General features: G+C 39.0%; 2 protein-coding genes across 2 annotated transcripts; one reads left to right on the plus strand and one right to left on the minus strand.

Annotated features, from left to right (window-relative positions):
- Nucleotides 1–569: 569 nt before the first annotated feature.
- LOC126721416 (uncharacterized) lies at nucleotides 570–2,692 on the plus strand. Its single transcript, XM_050424447.1, has 4 exons — nucleotides 570–841; nucleotides 1,052–1,702; nucleotides 1,798–2,181; nucleotides 2,569–2,692. The coding sequence occupies exons 1-4, from the start codon at nucleotides 570–572 to the stop codon at nucleotides 2,690–2,692; spliced, it is 1,431 nt and encodes a 476-aa protein (XP_050280404.1).
- Nucleotides 2,693–14,520: 11,828 nt separating this feature from the next.
- On the minus strand, nucleotides 14,521–18,739 carry LOC126721417 (uncharacterized). The gene is made up of 7 exons (XM_050424448.1): nucleotides 18,382–18,739; nucleotides 17,157–18,216; nucleotides 16,982–17,096; nucleotides 15,855–16,871; nucleotides 15,263–15,389; nucleotides 14,794–15,083; nucleotides 14,521–14,703 (listed from the first exon to the last, which is right to left on the minus strand). Exons 1-7 carry the CDS (start codon nucleotides 18,737–18,739, stop codon nucleotides 14,521–14,523), a joined length of 3,150 nt encoding a protein of 1,049 aa, XP_050280405.1.

Raw genomic sequence — 18,739 nt, forward strand, 5'->3', positions numbered from 1 at the left:
AGAAACGTTGATGTGTTTGCATGGGAAGCATATGAAGCCCCGGGGGTGGATCCAAACTTCATCTGTCATCATTTAAATGTTAATCCATCCATCATTCCCAAAAAGCAGTCACCTCGGCATCCGTCTAAGGAACATGCAGATGCTGTCAGAGATAAGGTGATGAAGCTCAAGTAGGCAGGGGCTATCAAGGAAGTTTTCTACCCTGAATGGTTGGCTAATATTGTGGTGGTGAAAAAAAAGGGAATGGGAAGTGGCGAGTGTGTGTGGACTTCACAGATCTGAATAAGGCTTGCCCAAAAGATTCATTCCCTATGCCTCGAATAGATCAGTTGGTGGATGCAACGGTAGGCCATCCTCAAATGAGCTTCTTAGATGCCTTTAAAGGGTATCATCAGATACCACTTGCCTTGGACGATTAAGAAAAGACAGTTTTTGTCACTCTCATTGGAAACTACAACTACAAGGTGATGCCCTTTGGCTTAAAAAACTCAGGGTCTACCTATCAAAGGATGATTGCGAGAATGTTTGAATCACAGTTGGACAAAACTATTGAAGTATATATAGACGACATGGTGGTGAAGAGCAAGGTGGTGTTCGAGCACGTTGGAGACCTCAGAAACATCTTTGAAATTCTGAGGAAACACAAGTTGTGCCTAAACACTTCCAAGTCCTCATTTGGTGTAGGATCAGGCAAGTTCTTGGGATACATGGTAACTTACAAGGGAATCGAGGTCAACCCCGATCAAATCAAAGCCATTAACAGTTTACAACCACCTCGAAATCCCAAAGAGGTCCAAAAGCTTACCGGAATGACTGCTGCCTTGAACCGATTTATTTCTCAGTCAGCAGATAGATGCAGACCCTTCTTCCTCTTGATGAATAAGTAGAAGGGACTTGAATGGACTGAGGAATGTGCTTTGGCTTTCCAGCAACTTAAAGAATATCTATCTCGGCCACCTATCATGTCTAGTCCTGAGGTGGATGAGGTCTTGTTTGCTTATATCGCTGTGGCCCCTCATGTTGTGAGTTTGGTGTTGATATGAGTTAACAGTGGCGTACAATGGCCAGTCTACTATGTGAGCAAGTCACTACATGAGGCAGAGAATTGTTATCTACCACTGGAGAAAGCCATCTTGGCAATAGTGCATGGTACACGAAAGTTTCCCCGTTACTTCCAAGCACATACGATTGTCATCCTGACTCAACTTCCACTCAAGGCTATACTTCGAAGTGCTGACTACACAGGGAGGATTGCTAAATGGGGCACAGTTCTAGGGGTTTTTGACATCAAGTACATGCCTCGTACCTCTATTAAAGGCCAGGTCTTGGCGGACCTGATGGCCGAATTTGCTGAACCCCCATTAGAAGAAATGGCAGCGACACAAAACATGGATGAAAAATCAGTTGGCACAATCTCCCTGCAAGAACCTTTATTCTGGAAGGTATATGTTGATGGTACAACAAATCAAAGGGGCTCTGCAGTAGGGCTAATTCTGGTTTCTCCTGAACAAATCACTATTGAAAAGGCATTAAGACTAGGTTTCTCGGCAACAAATAATGAGGCTGAATATGAAGCTTTGCTCAAAGGAATGTCCATGGTTCAAAGAATGGGAGGAAAGACAGTAAAGATGTTCTCGGACTCAAGACTAGTTGTCGGCCAGGTGAAGGGCGTACTAGAAGCAAGAGATGAGAGAATGCAAGGGTACTTAAGTTAAGTTAGACATTTGCAATCAGGATTTGAATCATTTAGCCTACTACACGTCCCTAGAAGTGGAAACACATATGCTGATTCCCTAGCCACGCTTGCAACCTCCTCGATGCAAAACTTACGTCGGGTTATCCTTATAGAAGACTTGTGCAAACCCACAGGAGAAAAGGGAAAGGTGGTCCATGTTCACTAGTCAGAGTAGGGCCTAGCTGGATGGATCCCATAGTACTATTCCTGAGAGAGGACATCTTGCTAGAGGATAAATCAGAGGCTGACAAAGTACAGAGAAAGGCGCCTTGTTTCTGGCTATCCGAGTACCAAAAACTGTACAAGCGCTCTTTTTCTGGGCCATACCTACTCTGCATTCACCTTGAGGCATCAGAGCTACTCCTTGAGGAGTTACGTGAAGAGATTTATGGAAGTCATACAGGAGGAAGATCTTTGTCTCATAGAGCCATCACTAAAGGCTATTGGTGGCCAAATATGCAGAAAGAAGCGTAAGAATATGTGAAGAAATGTGATTAATGTCAAAAGTTTGCACCAAATATACATCAACCAGGAAGAGTCCTTAACCCCCTATCCAGCCCTTGGCCATTTGCTCAATAGGGCTTGGACATCGTTGGCCCTTTCCCTAAAGCAGCAAGAAACAAGAGATATTTGCTAGTCAACACAAACTACTTCACCAAGTGGGTTGAAGCTGAGCCTTTGCCAAATATCAGGGACGTGGATGCTAAGAAATTTGTTTGGAAAAACATTGTCACATGATTCGAGGTCCCTCGTACCCTCATCTCAGACAATGGCCTTCAATTCGACAACAAATCTTTCAGAAGATATTGTTGTGATCTTGGAATTACGAACAGGTATTCCACTCCAGCTTATCCCCAAGGAAATGGACAAGCCGAGGCTGTTAACAAGGTCATAGTGAATGGACTCAAGAAAAGGCTGGATGACGCGAAGGGTGTCACATGTCCTTTGGACGTATAGAACTACACCTTACAGGTCAACAGGAGAGACCCCCTTTTCAATGACTTATGGAGCCGAGGCTGTCATTCCTTTAGAAGCTGGCTTCCCAACATTAAGGACCAGCTCGTTCATTCCGAGCAGTAATAATGAGTTGCTAGAGAAGAGCCTAGACTTTATTGAAGAAAGAAGAGAAAGTGCAAATGTTCAATTGGCATACTACCAACACAAACTCAAGCAAGGTTATGATGCCAATGTAAAGATGAGACCATTAGTGCCTGGTGACTTAGTGTTGAGAAAAGTCCTGGGTACTGCAAAGAATCCAACGTGGGGAAAGCTAGGGCCCAATTAGGAAGGACCATATCACATCACCTAGGTGGCTGGTATAGGAGCATATTTTCTGGAAGACTTAGATGAGCATGTAATACCGCATCCTTGTAATGTAAACAACCTGAAAATGTATTATTATTAATAAAAGTTTCTTTTGTCAATATGTTCATTTGTTGTATAAAGGCATTGTACTTCCCTTTATCCATTCTTTATAAGTGTTAAACAAAATCTTAGTTATGCCTAGTCTCTCGGACCACATACTTTGGCAAAATTAACACTCAATAGCATCTTTTTAAGTGTTAAACAGAACCTTAGCTATGCCTAGTCCCTCAGACCACATACTTTAGCAAAATTAACACTCAATAGCATCTTTATAAGTGTTAAACAGAACCTTAGTTATGCTTAGTCCCTCGGACCACATACTTTAGCAAAATTAACACTCAATGGCATCTTTATAAGTGTTAAACAGAACCTTAACTATGTCTGGTCCCTCAGACCACATACTTTGGCAAAACTAACACTCAATGGCATCTTTATAAGCGTTAAACAAAACCTTAGCTATGCCTAGTCCCTCGGACCACATACTTTGGCAAAATTAACACTAAATGACATCTTTATAAGTGTTAAACAGAACCTTAGCTATGCTTGGTCCCTCGAACCACATAATTTGGCAAAATTAACACTTAATGATATCTTTATAAATGTTAAACAAAACTTTAGTCATGCCTAGGTCCTTGTACCAGATGCTTTGGGGAAATTAACACTTAATGATATCTTTATAAATGTTAAACAAAACTTTAGTCATGCCTAGGTCCTTGTACCAGATGCTTTGGGGAAATTAACACTTAATGACATCTTTGTAAGTTTTAAACAGAAACTTAGCTATGCTTGGTCACTCGGATCACATACTTTGGCAAAATTAACACTCAATGGCATCTTTATAAGTGTTAAACAGAACCTTAGCTATGCTTGGTCCCTCGAACCACATACTTTGGCAAAATTAACACTCAAGGGCATCTTTATAAGTGTTAAACAAAACCTTAATTATGCCTGGTCCCTCGGACCATATACTTTGGCAAAATTAACACTCAATGACATCTTTATAAGTGTTAATCAAAACCTAAGTTATGTCAGGCTCTTCGAACCACATACTTTGAGGAAATTAACACTTTCTGACACCTATTCATTTTTTTTAAGTGTTAAACAGAACTTTAGTTATGTCAGGCTCTTCGGACCACATACTTTGGGGAAATTAACACTCTTTGACACCTATTCACTTTTTCTAACTGTTAGACAGAACCTAAGTTCTGTATATCTAAATGATGAGCAGGAGGATAATTATCTATCCCTTTTTATTTTTTACAGGGTAGATTATGTATGTTCATTATGTTCAACTTTCATCACGAAGGGTTCCATTTTCAATACAAATATATGGCAAACCTTTTTATTGCTGGTACTTAGTCAAATTATTTAAGCTGATAGCAGGGTGTTGTTGTTAGTTTTTGTTAATCAAATCATATAGTGAAAACACTTAGAGTAAAAAAGAAAAGAAAAAGTCAATTCATTGATTAAAAGGAAAGTACATAACAAATAATGGCAAAGACCACAACAAGAAGGAAACAACATTAAAATAAAATAAAATCCTACAACTACTTCTTTGTTGATTGAAGGCCCTCCTTGGAGCCAGCTGCCTTAAGCTTAGCACTCTCAGTCTTGGACTTAGATTTAGCTTCTTTAGGTTGGGAGACAACATCCTTGATTGTAAGGGCATCCTCGGGCGAAGTGTCTTTGGCTGAGGGTAGGGTCTCCTTACCCTGATCTGCCCTTATGGAGGCCCTAGCATCAAGAGTAGGGTCTTGGATACTGGGGACCTACTCAGGAGGAGGAAGGGGTAGAGCAGTGGGAGAGAGGTCCGCTGGAATTTCTCGGATATGCTCAAGAAAAAATATCTTCTCAACTTTCCTTAGCTCAGAGTCAGCAGGGACCCCCGCACTATTAAGCGCCTCCATCCAGGTCTCAGCACAGTACTCCCTACACATTCCAGCCACCTCCTTAGCCAACCTATTTTTTGTATCCTCCACCCCACATTCGTAGGATGCTATCTCCACAGCTGTAGTAGCTTCTTTGGCCACCCGAGCTGCCTCTTTAGCTTCATCTTTTACTTTCTGCAACTCGGCCTTAAGATCCATAACGAGTTGTTTCTGAGTGACCAACTCAATCTCTATTGTGTAGAGCAATTTGCGCTGGTCCTCAGCTTGGGCCTCAACATTTTTTAGGCCAGCCAAGGCACTTAGGTGCTCCTTGTCTGCCTCCTTCAGCTTGTTGGTCAGCTCTTGGTGCTCCTCCTTAAGAGCTCCAAGAACCTTCTCAGCATTAGCTCGGGAGTGGGCCTCAGCATTAACTTCATCGCGAGCATTCCTGACCTACTCCTCAGCTACAAAAACTTGTTGAGTGACCTGCATGATAATAGCAAAATGGTCAAATATATACATATGAATAAGTATGCATCCTAACGTTGAACTCAGAAGGGTATTGACTGATTTACCATGACAAGGTCCCTCTTCAGGGACATGAAGAGGTCGTGTTGCCTTGTATGCCTAAGGCCCTCCATGTCTCTGGGGAAGAGAAGAGGTTGCTCTAAAGCCTCGGCGAGGAAGGTGGTGTGCCCCCTTTGGGACTCCCAAATCGTGGCATCCCAAGGAATGGGAGCACCCCCCAACTCTAGCCGAAGAGCCCATGTGCGCGACCCTCGGCACGCTTCAGCACCAATCTCTTCCCTCCTCTCCACAGAGGGAGACCGTTTGTCCCTAACATTCTTGGGCTGTTTCGCCCCTTTTAGAGGAATAATCTCCCCCTCCTCCCCTTCCTATGCCTTTCTTTTTCTTTTTCTTTTCTTTTTTTTTTTAAACGAGGACAAGGGAGCAGTCCCTCTGCGGTCACATGGGGAGGAAGAGAGGGAAGATTATGAGGAACTTGGGTTTTGAGGACTTCTTTTGAAGTTGACCCCTTATTCCGGTTGGCCAACAACCCTTTAAGCTGGACCTTTGCTTCAAGTCCATACCTTCTTCTTCCTCCGAGTTGGTATCAACTCGAGCAACTATCAACCCCTGAGAATGAGCAGCAGAAAACCTATCCAAATTGGCCTCAGAGTCCAAGAGCTCTACCAGCCTTTTTGGCACTTCGCCTTCCTCCTCAAGGTGAAATAGGTCGATCTTGGCCTCAAGAGATAAATGTGTGGAGGCTGTCTCCTCTCTCGGAGTGACTACCTCTTGAGGGGTGCGTTGAATGGGCAACTCAATGGGTGGGAGGTCTCTCCGAGCCAAAAACCCCGACTTAGAGACGTCTATGTGGTTCAGCCTAGAGTCACCAGCCCTTATTGCCTAGCCTGTGTCCTGGAATTGGCGAGACAGAGGCTTGTAATCTTGGATTAAATGAGAAGCTCTTAACTATCCATCTTCGCTTGTAAATATCTCAGATCTTAGCAACTTGTTGAGACCTGGTACGTTGACCAAACTAAGTCTCAGAGCGACGTGATTTTTATCTACAAAAAGTATCCGAGGAGGAAATTACGGTTAGATGAGACTATAATCCAAGAAGATGAAATGTTAAGGTAGAGTTTTAAAAAAAAATTGTTAAAAAAATTGAGAATGCTAAAATCCTCTGCCAAAGGGGCTAATCCTACGGTACCCCACCTGGCTCTCCTGCCCGAGTTAGGCAGTAAAGACCGTCGTTCCACTCCCCGGAGACAATTAGGTAGTCATCCTTCATGCCCTTGTTAGATTTAGGGAGGCACGATATTAGTCTGACGATGTTGGACCGGGACTTGAGATAGTATCTCGTGCCGACAAGCTTGTGGCACTCTTACATATGAACTACATCATGCCACGTGAGCCTCAAGCCCATCTGCTCGTTGAGAGCATCTAAGCAACCCAAGACTCTAAATAGGTTAGAGGTGCACTAATGGGGAGTCAGTCTGTGGTTAATCAGGTAATCCGGTTATCTTACCCATAGGAAGCGTCATCCCTCCCTCTATGAAAGCGATCATAGGAATGACGACTTCACCCACTTCTCTATTGGTAAGAATTTGGTCTACAGGGCTACTCCCTATGGGATATGGTATTTGGCCCTAAAACCCTCCATACAGGCCGAAGAGTCCACTAAGTGCTTGAACTTACCCATCTAAACAGACGTAGATGACACAAAGGAAGTTTTCTAAAGAAGGAAGAGGGCCAAGGAGGTTGGCCGAGGAGAAAAAGAATGTTTAAAGAGACAGATACTTATGAAAGCAAGTGAGTGTATTTAACCCTGAACCTTTAGAAAAGTCTCTTGGAAATTTTTCAAGGAAATGAATTAGGGAGACTTAGGAGTGTAGGGAGCTTTGAGAGTTGGAGTGCTTGAGATCTCTGGAGAACTTGAAGATTCATAAAGTAAAGGGAAAATGATTTCCCTCGAGGCCTTATATGGAGGGTGGAAATGAATGAAAGTAATCCCGTTCAAAATTCCTAGAAAAATATCAACCGTTGGAACTGCGCGTCACTGTTGGATGTTAGGGACAAAATGGCGCCTGGAGCAATTAATGATGCTTCGCGAGCTTCGAAACGTCAGTAACAATTATGAGGCATGTAAAACGGCACTCTCACACGTGTGAATCAAGGAATCAGTTGGTATTAACCCTTAAAAATCAAAACCCTATTTTTCTCCTCGAATGAGAGGGAAAAAATTGAGTTTTTAGGGGCTATTGTAGGGTTAAGGGCCTAAAGTATATATTGGGTCTTGGGCCTGGTCCGAGGAGAAATAAATAGCTATGGGTAATTCCAGTCTAAAGCCTCATAAGTAGGGAATGAGTGGAAGGTGGTTCAAGGAGGAACATCTCCTTGGATAAACTGGGAACAGCTCCAGTATGTATCCTGATAATTAAGGTGACCTTCCAAGAAGCTCTAGTGACAGAGACGTACATCATAAACGTACCAGGGTGATAAGAACTCAAAAATATCTAAGGGAAGGTGTTACCACCGCATTAAATGCACTACAACTACTCTTCTAGCTGTATTTATGTGGAGAGACCCCTGAACAGTGCTGCCTTAGCAATCACAACTCACAGAAAGCCAAAGAGGGTGTTTGAGGGGACAGGTACTCAAATAAAGGCTCAAATGATCAACAAGTGTAGGATCAAGATGGTCCAGAGGGAGCTATATAATGTAAGAGACCTCCTATGAGGAAAGGATAAGAAAAGTAGAGAAAGAATACTGTAGCAATCAAAATTATACTTGTACCCAACTATTATTGATTTGTATGACAATATACCTCCTTGGATAGTGAATTCATTCAGCTTTATTTTCTTTGTTCTTACTTGATCATCTTTTAAATTCATACTAGCCGTTGTCAAATTCATTAGCGCCTAGTTTTTTGATCCACTCTCTACAAATTTATTATACTGGGCTCATTGGGCCAATATTCCATACATCTTGAGCTTGGGTTGCAAATCATATCCCTACACCTCTCTTTCTAATAAAGTATAGTGTCTAACATGACTTGGTGAAAGAACAAAAGATATATTAAAAATTATAGGATGCCTTAACCAATCATATATATATATATAGAGAGAGAGAGAGAATTTAATTGTAAATTTAATATTAAATAATATCGTTATAAATAAATAATTTTGTTGAATTTTTTCTATCATTGTAAGCATACTAATTTTTTTTTAATAATAAAATATTTGAGGAAAGAGAAACAAATGACATAAAAATAAAACTGACCCAAAAACTTGATTGCTACACTCTCAATCTAGTATGAATAACAGAGGGACCTGGATAACATAATATCTACGCATTATCTTTGCAACTCCGCAATCAGTATCAAACAATTCTTATACAGTCCAAAATTCCACAACTACAACTTTCCAAAGTCTTTGCAAGGTCCAAACAATGACCAAAAACTGGAGAAGCATTAACTGGAAATCTAACCTATACCACATGTTTTCAATGGCTTTTAGTAAAATAATTGTATTTTATTTTCTCCCACAGAAATTGATGACAAATATCTTTCATTATGCCTTATAGTAAGAATAGTTGTATTTTGTTTTTTGGCATACAAATTGACAGATATCTTTCATTTAACCAGCGTGCATTTCACCTAGTCTTTGTCTAACCAGCATGAGCTCGTCTAATTCAACGTCCCCTCTCAAACGAATGGGGAAAAGGAGATTCTAAAGGCTATGTTTCTAACTATCATATTCCAGCTCAACTACAAAACGGTAATGTTTTGGTTCAATGAGGATTCATTTAAGTTGAGTGACGTTGTTTGATAAGTCTGTTAACCTTATTTTGATCTTGCTTGTCTTCCTCCCAAAGCTTCAGCTTCCAAGTACCATTTGTAATTAAATGTATTATGTTAAAATGAATTTTATTGATTATTACACAGGAAAAATGAGTACATCTAATCATAAATTATTATTTTTAATTAATTTGAGCAAAAAGAAAGGGACAACATAAAACTTATTCGGATAACATGATTGCTACATGTTTGATTGGTTGTCACATGTTTTGTCTATAACTTTGCAAGTTGCATCAAACAATTCTAATATAGTCCAAAATTTCAAAACTATAGCGATCAAAGAAAAATATTCCAAGACTTGAATTTTCAAAGTCTTTTGAAGTTCCAAAGAATGATCAAAGACTTTGTTAAAACGCTAACTGGATTTAAGTTTTCTAACGGTATTACCTAAAAAAAAAAAAAAACTTTCGATGGTGTCACACATTGTCAAAGTTGAAGGAATTTGGTGTATCAATCACTTAAAAAATGAATGATATCATTTTCTTTCAAAAAACTTTTAGGAGATAAAGCAACTAATTAAACTTTTCTTAGTTGTTACCCGTAAGCCAACTCCCCCTAATTAGTTGTTATTAATAGAAGAAGGTTGTCCATTATATAACAAACAGTAATAACTTAAGGGTATTTATGAAAGAAAATTATTTGCACTCTAACCAAAATTATCAAAAGATGGTCAAATAAATTAAAACAATACTAATTATCTCTTCATAGTATTTATCAAATAACAAGAAATATGAGTTTTACATAATGAAAATAAAAAATAAAAAACAAAAACAAAAGATTTGAGCACTGTAGAGGTCCCCTCCTTGCTTTCTTCCCCACATCAGAGATGTACAGAGTAGGCAACGAGCATATGCCTCATGGTTTGATGCATTGAACAATTTTGTTACGGTCTAAAACAAGATTATATGCTGACCAAGGGCTTTATAGTTGAATTGACATTTCTCCATGTACAATGTACTTCGCTGCATATTATAATTTTCTCTAGAGTGTGTATATATATATAAAAAGATGAAGTACTAAGTATAAAGTATAAAAGGAAACAAAACATATTTATCAATATAAATGCCATCCTATTTGAAAGTAGCTCTTGTAATTTAGCATGAAACAAAATAAAAGTGACAACAATTAAATTTTTGTCAATAGCTGATCTAGATTTGACTTACTAAAAAGGCTTTAGAAATGTTTCATTAGCCAGGGATGAGAATGCAACTGGAATACACAAGAATTTTATTGGTATATATAATTTCCTTAGTAAAATGAATGGAAAATATCTTCAAAATTGAATCTGACGTTATGTTTTTTGAATACTCTCAAAAGAATGTAAGTTTATAGCTATAATAAATCAGACGTCGATTATGAAATTTTTTTTTCATAACAAAAGGAAAGAAAGAAAAAAAAGAAAAAGAAATGTTCATCTATTATTATTCTATTTTAGTTTTTATTAATCTATGAATCTGCATCAAAGAATTCTGCCATATAGTCCACAGTATATGCTAGTTCCTTCCATCTAGTTCTTCCTTAAGTTCACTAAAATAATGTCATTTTGGAATATGAAAAAAAAAAATTAAACTAGTGGCAAGATTGGATGCTATTGGGAAGACTAAATTGAAAACATATTTAAAGTTAAAGACTGAAATGAAAGAAAGGAAAAACTTAAATGATTAATTTGAAAATAAGTTTAAGTTGGAGGATGTAATTTGGAGCTTAAACTTGAATAAATATGTGTTATATAAAAATATTTTTTTTCTTGAATTTTCTTGATCATTGCATGGGATACTAAAGATTAGATAACCAGATATGTAATTATAGTCAATTTTATTTTTATTTTTTAATTTATTTGAGGAAAAAGTAATGGATGACATAAAACTAATCATGATAACATGATTGCTACAAGTTTGATTATTGTCTTTACATCAAACAATTTTTATATAGTCCAAAATTTCAAGACTATAGCTTTCCAAGTCTTTGAAAGCTTCAACAATGACCAAAGACTTGGTGAGACGTTAACAAGATTAAAGTCTTCTAATGGTGTTACTCGTTTTCATGGTTGAAGGGATTTGGTATATTAATGACTTAAAAAAGTTGTGATTATTTTTTTCCAAACATACAAATTTTAAGAGACGATTCTCAAAAAAAAAAAAAAAAAAAAAGAGATAAAACTACTAATTAAACGTTTCTTAAATGTTAATTTGGAAGATTCCTAAATCCCACCACCCCCAGAACAAAAAACATGTATTTATAAATAATTAGAAATTAGAAGTGAGCAATGATTAGAAATTCCAAAACCCTCTGATCCTGAGTTCTTGACTGCCTTTTTTTACTTTTTCTTTTGGCATGTGCCCAAATTACAATGATTTAATTAATTAAATATAATTTTGCCAAGAGGATGTCTTTGTCTTATTTGCTGCTGGGTCCTTGAGAATGTGCTAAATGTCTAGCATTATTGTCATAAGTTAATTATTTCCATACACTGACGGTCCTAAAGAGGCAGAGACAAAACTAAAAAGTATGAGCGAATTGAAATCAATAGTTGATATAATTATAATTATTATTAATAAACAGTAGAGAGTCTTCTCAAAAAAATAAATAAATAATGAACAATAGGTAGGATTATTATGATAAACAGCAGGTAGATATAGTTATTATTTTTATAACAATTCTATAGTCCAAAAACTCCAGTGTACTGTGCGCTACTGAATAGAGTGACCCACAACCACAAGACCATAATTTTAGCCCACAATAGCTTAAAGATATAAATGTAATAGTGTGACCCACAAGACCTTTAATTTTCCAAGTCATTGGCCCAACCCATAAAATAAGCTAACACGACACGAGGGTTTAATTGTCTTGCCATCTCAATTCCTATCTCTTCCTAAAACACCTATATATATATATATATATATATATTCTCATATCTCAAAATGGAGAGAGTATTTGTAATTTTGTATTACAGCCAAGTCGGCTACTCTTACTCATTTGCTTCCTTTTTCTTTCTCTCTCTTCTTTTTCATTTAATTCATCAACGTCTTTGTGTCATTCCCACCTATAAAGTTGTTATTTATAACTATTTTGTGTTGACTTTAATTCTATGCCAAATTTTATTGTAATTTTGTTCAATCTTATGTACCCAGTATTTTATGTGGGATTTCATTGTATGGGTTGTGTGTGAGAAAGAGTGTGAAGACTCAAGACAACATTGAAGATCAAAGGAGTTTTCGCAAGTAGCTCGCAAGAAGACTTCCTACGAAGTGATGCCATGTGCACAGCACATGACTGGAATGCGTCATGACAACTGGTTTTCGTGAATATTTCATAGGTAAAGCCTTCCCCCGAGATACCCGCGAAACATTTTGTTTTGCTATTTTGGCATATCTGCTCCACTATGTCTTCACCCACACTATATATACCATCATTACCCACATATTGAAAGTAGTGCTTTTCAGAAAGAAAGCCCTAGCCATAATCCTTGAGAGTTAGAGATTGTTATACCCACAATCCTTTATACAATCTTGTGTGGTTTTCCTCAACTCCTACCTCTCCATATCCAAATCCTTGAGAGATTGATAGCCCAAACACTTATCACACTCATCTTGAGTGTAAAATGAGATTTTGGTGCTACTGGGAAGCATTGGAAGAAGCCATTTGTTTGGTGGATGCAATTGGACTGAATTATGTGATCCAAAAAGCTAGAGAAGATAAGGCTTTGTCAAGTCAGTTGGTAGCAGGAGCTTGGAGGGCTCAAGTACATGGGGTAGATTAGGCTTGGAGGGTCTTTTGTTATTTGTGTACTCCAACTTATTTTATAGTGGATCGATTTACCGCTTGGAAGGCGGCAAAGTAGTTTTTCACCAAGTTCTTTGGTTTCCTCTTCAATAACACATCGTGGTGTTATCTTGTGTTTGCATCCTTCTTCCCTACTCTTTTAGCTTTCATTTATTGTTGATATTTGATGACTATGGCTTAGAGTAGTTATATTGTTTGTTCACTCGCATTTACTCTATCCCGCACTTAGTTTAAGGTAGAGTAAAATCAACCGAGCCGTAATTTTTAATTTGGGGGTCTAAACAACTCTTGTGTTTTCACACACATTCGAGCTTTTAATTGGTATCAGAGCGAGTGCACTTGCTGTGGTTTCATTACCTAAGTGTGATCCTAGACCCTTTTTGAGATGGATCGATCTCAATCGCTTAATTCATACTTTGATGGGAGTATTATGCATTTTGGAAAGTCCATATGAGGGCATTTCTATGTTCTATTGATGATAGTGCTTGGGACGCTGTTGAGATAGGATGGACTAGGCAGGAGGCCGCCAAATCCACATGGGATAAGGCAGCCTTTGCAGCAGCTAACGCCAATAGCAAGGCTTTAAATGCTATTTTCTGTGGTGTTTCTCCTGACGAATTTCACAGGATCTCTCATGTTACAATTGCCAAAGAGGCATGGCAAATCTTGGAGACTACCTATGAAGGCATAAAAAAGGTGAAGGACACCAAGTTGCAAATGCTTACCACACACTTCGAGGATTTGAAGATGAGTGAAGATGTTAAGAACTGAATTACGAAAAGAAGGAATGGAAGAAACAGAGAAATGGGAAGAAGAAATATGGGTCACTTCGAGGGGACCACCTCCAACAGAGTAAGAAGAAGAAAGGAAAAGTAAAGAGTCAGAACAAAAAAGAATAGTATTGAGTAATTCCAAGCCCTCTTCATTATTCCCAAAATTGGCCTTGTATACAATTACAACACTAACCAACTCAATAACTACCGATTGTAACTATATTGTAACTATCTAACAGTTTCCTAACTAACTGACACTAACAACTCACTCAACTGCACATGCCTCTGTTTAGCACCACTGCACACACGCCTCATCATAACAGTAGGCATAGCTCATCACACTGTTAGGCACCTCCCACACACACCAGCTACGGAGCCAGCTATTGGCATATCAAACACACTATTAGCATAACACTACACAGCCAGCACAACACTACACAGCCAGCACACCTAATCCAACAACCCAACATCTTAACAACTCCTCCCTCCTTAAAACAACTTGCCCACAAGATTAGGGAATTGCTGTTGAAGGATAAGCAAATCCTCCCAAGTAGCATCATCTGCATTTTCTCCTTGCCACTGAATCAGGCGTTGAGTTATAAGCCTATTTATAAGCTTGTGGGACCTGGTTTATAGAACAACAACTGGTTCAGGTGCAAGAATGCCATTAGAGTTCACTAATGGAAGCAAGGCAACAGCCACATGATTGTGTCCAAGCTTAGCCTTCAAGCAAGAGACATGGAATACTGGATGTATGGCAACATTAGATGGTAAGTCCAGCCTATAAGCAACCTCTCCAATTTTCTCCAACACCTGGTAAGGACCAAAGAACCTAGGGGAGAGCTTATGAGAAGCTCTGTGAGCCACTGATTATTGCTTGTAAGGCTGTAGCCTTAAGTAAACCCAGTCACCAACATTGAAAGCTCTCTCAGATCTGTAAAGGTCACTTTGTTGCTTCATACGAGCTTGGGCATCTACCAAGTTTTGTCTGAGTAGGGTTAAGATCTGCTGCCTGGATTGAAGGAGAGAATCCACAGGTGCCACTTGAGTTGTTCCAGGAATGTAATCCATCAAACGAGGAGGGGGAAATCCATACACAGCCTCATATGGAGTTATTTTTGTAGTTGAATGATAATTGGTGTTAAACCAATACTTAGCTAAGTAAAGCCACTCCGACCACTCAGTAAGCCTATCTGCAGAAAAAGATCTCAAGTATTGCTCTAGGCATTTATTCACTACTTCTGTTTGGCTATCAGTTTGTGGATGATATGCTGAGGACATGGCAAGTTCACCCCTTGTAATTTAAATAGCTCAGTCCAAAATTTAGCAGTGAACACTGGGTCCCTATAAGAAACAATGGAGGTTGGCATACCATGCAATTTAAGGAAATTTTGAGCAAACAAGCCAGCCACCTTAGCAGCAGAAAAAGGATGAGACAATCCAATGAAATGGACATATTTAGTAAGCCTATCCACAATCACCATTATTGTATCCAACCTCTAAGAAATAGGTAAGCCACTCACAAAATCCATACTAACAGCAGTCCAAGGCTTATGAGGAATGGGAAGAGGCTGTAACAACCCAGCTGGCTTACAAGTTCATACTTCATTTGCTGACAAACCCCACACTCTCTGATATGGAGCTTCAAGTCTGATTTCATCCCCACCTAAAAAAAATTCTTGTTTTAATCTATGAAAGGATTTGAGAAAGCCAGAATGGCCACCCAAAGGACTGTCATAGACCAAGTGAATCACCTTGGACTTCAAACTGCTCTGTGGATCTAAATAAACCCTCCCTTTGTACAAAATCAACCTATTGTGCAAAGAAAAGAACTTAAGGCAGGTTGAACCAGATTGTAGCTGTTGTAGCAGCTGCTGCATCACAGGGGAGGACTGATAGGTAGCCTTCAACTCTTTAATCTAGGAAGGGCTGGGAAAAGAAATTAGACACAAACATGGAGAGACCATAGTAGAGTTAGAAACAGCTGAATCCTCACACCTCCTAGACAAGGCATCAACTACCTTGTTCTCACACCCTTGCTTATACTCCACCACAACCAAATACCCTAGCAATTTAGTTATCCATTTTTGTTGGGTAGGAGTAGCAATTCTCTGCTCTAGGATGTATTTCAAACTTTGTTGGTCAGTTTTTATAATGAAGGGCCTGCTTAAGAGATAACGTCTCCATTTATGTACTGCTGTGACTAGTGCCAAAAATTCTTTTTCATAGGTAGACAATTGTAGTGCTTTGCCCTTAAGAACTTGACTATGAAAAGCAATTGACCTATGATTTCGCATCAAAATAGCCCCTAAATCACTACCTGATGCATCACACTCAATAATGAAAGTTTGATTAAAATCAGGTAGAGCTAGGACAAGAGGTTTACTTACAGTTGCTTTGAATTGGTTAAAAGTTGTTTCAGCTTCAACAGACCAATTAAAGGCATTCTTTCTAAGCAAAGCAGTCAAGGGAGCTGCAATCTGTCTATAGTTCTTGATAAATTTCCTATAATATCCAGTCAAGCCCAAAAACCCCTTCAAAGCCTTGACAGAAGTAGGAATTGGCCAAGCCTCCATTGCTGCAATCTTCCTTGGATCTGTGCTCACGCCCTGGCCAAATATGATATGCCTAAGATATTCCACTTCTGAGCACCCAAATGCATATCTACTCTTCTTAGCATACAACTGATATTGCGGCAACAACTCCAAAACTGATCTAAGATGCTGAAGGTGAAGCTCCAAGATAGGACTGAAAACAAGAATATCATCAAAGAATACTAGCACAAACCTTCTCAAATAAGGCCTAAAAACATCATTCATAAGGGACTGAAAGGTAGATGGGGCATTAGTTAAACCAAATGACATAACCAAGAACTCATAATGCCTATCACGGGTCCTAAGGCAGTCTTCGAAATATCCTCCTCCCTCATACGAATTTGATGGTACCCTGATCTCAGATCCAACTTGGAAAAAATGGTAGCACTAGCAAGCTCATCCAATAACTCATCAATTACAGGTATGGGGAAATTATCCTTGATGGTAGCTTAATTCAAAGCCCTATAGTCAATGCATATCCTCCAAGATCCATCTACCTTCTTTACCAACAAAACTGGAGAAGAGAATGGACTGTGGCTAGGCCTAATAAAACCAGCTTCCAACAAGTCAGCAATGATCTTCTCAATTTCAGTTTTTTGAAAGTGTGGGTACCTATAAGGCCTTTGACAGATTGGAGTAGTACCATCCTTTAAAAGGATTTGGTGTTAATGCCCTCTAGAAGGAGGCAATCCAGTAGGTGTACCAGAACCCAAAGAAACTATCTGCAAAAGAATTCCCTTACTGACAGGCTTCCTAAAGAAGTGATCACCTTCTTGGAGAGTGGAATTAGTAGGATGCAACCCAAACAATGTAACAGGTCTGCCAAGATGCATGAATTGCATTGACAATGCCAAAAAATCCCACTCTATCATACCTAAAGATCTTAGCCATTGAGTCCCTAAGACCAACTCACAGTCTCCTAAGGGTAAAACATTCAAATCCAAAAAGAAGACATGACCTTGCATAACCACCTTAACATCTACACAAACACCCTTAGTCTTGATTGTTTCCCCATTAGCCACCTTAACCTCAAATGAAACAGTAGGGTCTAATTGTAGTTGTAATTTGGAAAGAATGGCAGCATCAAAAAAATCATGAGTGCTGCCAGTGTCAATCAAAATGACAACCCAATGACCATTAATTGTGCCCCTAATTCTCATGGTAACAAGTGAAGGACTACCTAGAAGGGCATATAGTGTAATCTTTGGTTCAAGCACATTATGTTCAGACTCCACAGATGCAAGATGAGGCACATCAAAATTATAAGCCAATGCACTATCACCCTCATTAAGCTCTACCAATTGTACACTAGAGCTAGGCCCTTGAAAGGGACAAAGACCTTCCAACAGAAAGAGTTTAGCAGACTTACAATGGTATCCAGGTTGAAATTTCTCATCACAATTAAAGCAGAGTCTTTTCTTCCTTCTCTCTTCCATCTGTGCTAGTGATAACTTCTGTAGAGGCAACTTGAACTTGGAATCCAGCCTAATCTCCAGTCTTAGTCCAAGAATTGAAGGCTTAGTCACTTCTTGTGAAGATGATTTTAGAAATTTCTTGCTACTCATCACATATTCCTCTTGAATCTTAGCCAAACCAAAAGCCTCATTGAGAGTTTTTGGATTAAGCATTTTTACAGGCAATCTAATTTCATCTCTAAGGCCATTGAGAAAACAGCTCAATTTGTGACTTTCAGACAAATCCCTAATTCTGTTTGAGAGGGCTTCAAATTGGCCTTTGTAATTAATCACATTACTGGTCTATCTCAACTTTGTCAAAGCCTTCATAGGATCTTCAGAGGTAGACGAACCAAACTTGATTAACAAGGCCTACACAAAACTCTCCCAAGCCATAAATACCCCTGATGCTTCATAATCTTGGAATCATACTAGAGCCTCACCATCCATATGAAAAGAAGCTATCAGAAGCCTCTCACTCAGTGGGGTGTGATAGAAATTGAAGTACTGATTAGCCTTGTATACCCAAGTTACTGGATCATCTCCTTTGAATCTTGGAAATTCAAGTCTCACACTTTTAGCCAAACTTTGTAATGGCAGAGACATAGCTTGGGATGATGGTGTACTAGGAGATGATGGTTGTTGTCTCTTATCTTCAGCCTCTGTTAACTTCTGCAATGCAACATTGATGGCATTCAACTGCTGCGTGATTTCTTGAAGAGAATGGGCATGGTGGTCTGTGATAGTACGTAAGGATGCAATGGATTCATTGATGTAGGTTGTAGATCGAGTTTCAGCCAT

Source organism: Quercus robur, chromosome 4 (genome assembly GCF_932294415.1).
Source record: "Quercus robur chromosome 4, dhQueRobu3.1, whole genome shotgun sequence".
Classification (NCBI taxonomy): Eukaryota; Viridiplantae; Streptophyta; class Magnoliopsida; order Fagales; family Fagaceae; genus Quercus; species Quercus robur.

What these genes read in the sequence shown, in the direction of transcription:
- LOC126721416 (XM_050424447.1), top strand. Translation starts at nt 570, where the DNA reads ATGGTGGTGAAGAGCAAGGTGGTGTTCGAGCACGTTGGAGACCTCAGA. An exon ending in TTGAACCGATTTATTTCTCA is followed by an intron (nt 842 to 1,051) that starts GTCAGCAGATAG and finishes ATGAGTTAACAG; the next exon opens with TGGCGTACAATGGCCAGTCT. An exon ending in AGAGATGAGAGAATGCAAGG is followed by an intron (nt 1,703 to 1,797) that starts GTACTTAAGTTA and finishes CTGATTCCCTAG; the next exon opens with CCACGCTTGCAACCTCCTCG.
- LOC126721417 (XM_050424448.1), bottom strand. Translation starts at nt 18,739, where the DNA reads ATGGCTGAAACTCGATCTACAACCTACATCAATGAATCCATTGCATCC. An exon ending in AGCTTCTTTTCATATGGATG is followed by an intron (nt 18,217 to 18,381) that starts GTGAGGCTCTAG and finishes TTAATTACAAAG; the next exon opens with GCCAATTTGAAGCCCTCTCA. An exon ending in AAATTTCCTTAAATTGCATG is followed by an intron (nt 15,084 to 15,262) that starts GTATGCCAACCT and finishes CTTTTTCTGCAG; the next exon opens with ATAGGCTTACTGAGTGGTCG.